We start from the raw sequence: 1,529 nt of genomic DNA, 5'->3' as shown, positions 1-1,529 counted from the left end.
GGATATACAAGGAATGGAGGGGTATGGACCAAGGGCAGGCAGAAGGGGATTAGTTTAATATAGCATCATGTTCGGCACAGCCTGATGGGCCGAAGGGCCTGATCCTGGGCTGTACTGCTCTACATTCGAAGTGTCTTCACCCAGAGAGTGGGGGAGTTTTCTGGAACTTTCTGCCACGGAAGGGGCTTGACGCCTAAACATTGAAGGTTTTCATGGTGTTCAACACAATCCTTAGAGCTGAAGGGATGTGGGCCAAAACTGGGAACAGGGGACTGAGCTGGACGGTCAGCCATGATCATATTGACCGGCTGAGCAGGCTCGAAGGGGCTGAATGGCCTCCTCCCGCCCCCATTTTCTACGTGTGGCTAAAGCCCCCATAGCTCCTGTAGATTCCACATCTCGATAAGAGAGGGGAACGGATCCGGAGGCCAGGCGTGGGGGCGAGGAAACAAGGGCTGAAGCCTTGCCAATATTTAACTGGAAGAAATTTCCGACAGGCCACATTGGATCCAAAGATTTGGCGACACTGGCGGGAGAGGTGTTCGGGGGAGGGGTGCTGGGGAGGATGGTGGTGGGGTTGGCTCTGGTTGGCAGGGTAATGTGTGGGAAGTGGCGAAACTGTGGTGAGGGGAGGTGGCATACAGATGGATGGGGATTGGAGTTAGATCAGTCTCTTTCAGTCGTGTTCCTCTGTCTTTGGGCGGCACAGTGGTTAGCACTGCCGCCTCACAGCGCCAGAGACCCGGGTCCAATTCCTGCCTCAGGTGACTGTCTGTGTGGAGTTTGCACATTCTCCCCGTGTCTGCGTGGGTTTCCTCCCTCAGTCCCAAACTGTGCAGGTCAGGTGAGTTGGCCATGCTAAATTGCCCATAGTGTTAGGTGTAGGGCAACGGGTCTGGGTGGGTTGTTCTTCGAAGGGTCGGTGTGGACTTGTTGGGCCGAAGGGCCTGTTTCTACACTGTGAGTAATCTAATTTCTTAAATCTTTGTGTGATGCCGTCACCTCTCTACAGACATTTCACTTACCTGTAAACCGACTTGATCTGATATTCTCTTCCCGTCTTGGAGTGAGTGAGAATCATAAAATGTGCAGAGCTCCAACATGAGGGAGAGACCTTGCAATGGTCAGGGAAAGGGTCAGTGATCTCCGTTCGAGAAAAAAAATAGAGCAATCCACAGGATTATCAGACAACACGAAAATCACAGCATTTCTGATTACATTACCATCTTCAGGCTTTAGGTGAAACAGTTTGTAGAGTTTCAGCTAAGTGTGAGTCTTCGTGTCACCCCAGCTCTCAGCACAGATCAGTGATAAGTGATGGCCAGTCTCATTGGTGGAGTACAGTATACAGCAGCTCAGTCTCCACAGCACGCGGAAGCCTGTATAGTCAGCAGCTGTTACTGCACCCTCAGCATTCTCCACACCGACACTGAGGGCAATGGATTCTGTCATCTGGCATCTCCTCATCTTCAGAGCGATTTCTCCAGGTAGGGACATTATCTGAGCATCTCGATACCCACCTGCTTTTC

At 51.7% G+C, this 1,529-nt stretch overlaps 1 protein-coding gene across 1 annotated transcript in view; it reads left to right on the top strand.

The window, feature by feature from the left end:
* Positions 1-1,079: 1,079 nt before the first annotated feature.
* LOC122547443 overlaps positions 1,080-1,529 on the top strand; it is a 20,502-nt gene continuing 20,052 nt past the window's right edge. Inside the window, exon 1 of the mRNA XM_043686064.1 lies at positions 1,080-1,487. Within this exon, the coding sequence (XP_043541999.1) occupies positions 1,439-1,487 (49 nt within the window). The 5' untranslated portion in view covers positions 1,080-1,438. The remainder of the gene's footprint in view (positions 1,488-1,529) is intronic.

Source organism: Chiloscyllium plagiosum, unplaced genomic scaffold (assembly GCF_004010195.1).
Source record: "Chiloscyllium plagiosum isolate BGI_BamShark_2017 unplaced genomic scaffold, ASM401019v2 scaf_13612, whole genome shotgun sequence".
In the NCBI taxonomy this organism is placed as follows: Eukaryota; Metazoa; Chordata; class Chondrichthyes; order Orectolobiformes; family Hemiscylliidae; genus Chiloscyllium; species Chiloscyllium plagiosum.
The sequence above is the reverse complement of the archived record's forward strand: the minus strand, read 5'-3'. Positions and strand labels throughout refer to the sequence as shown.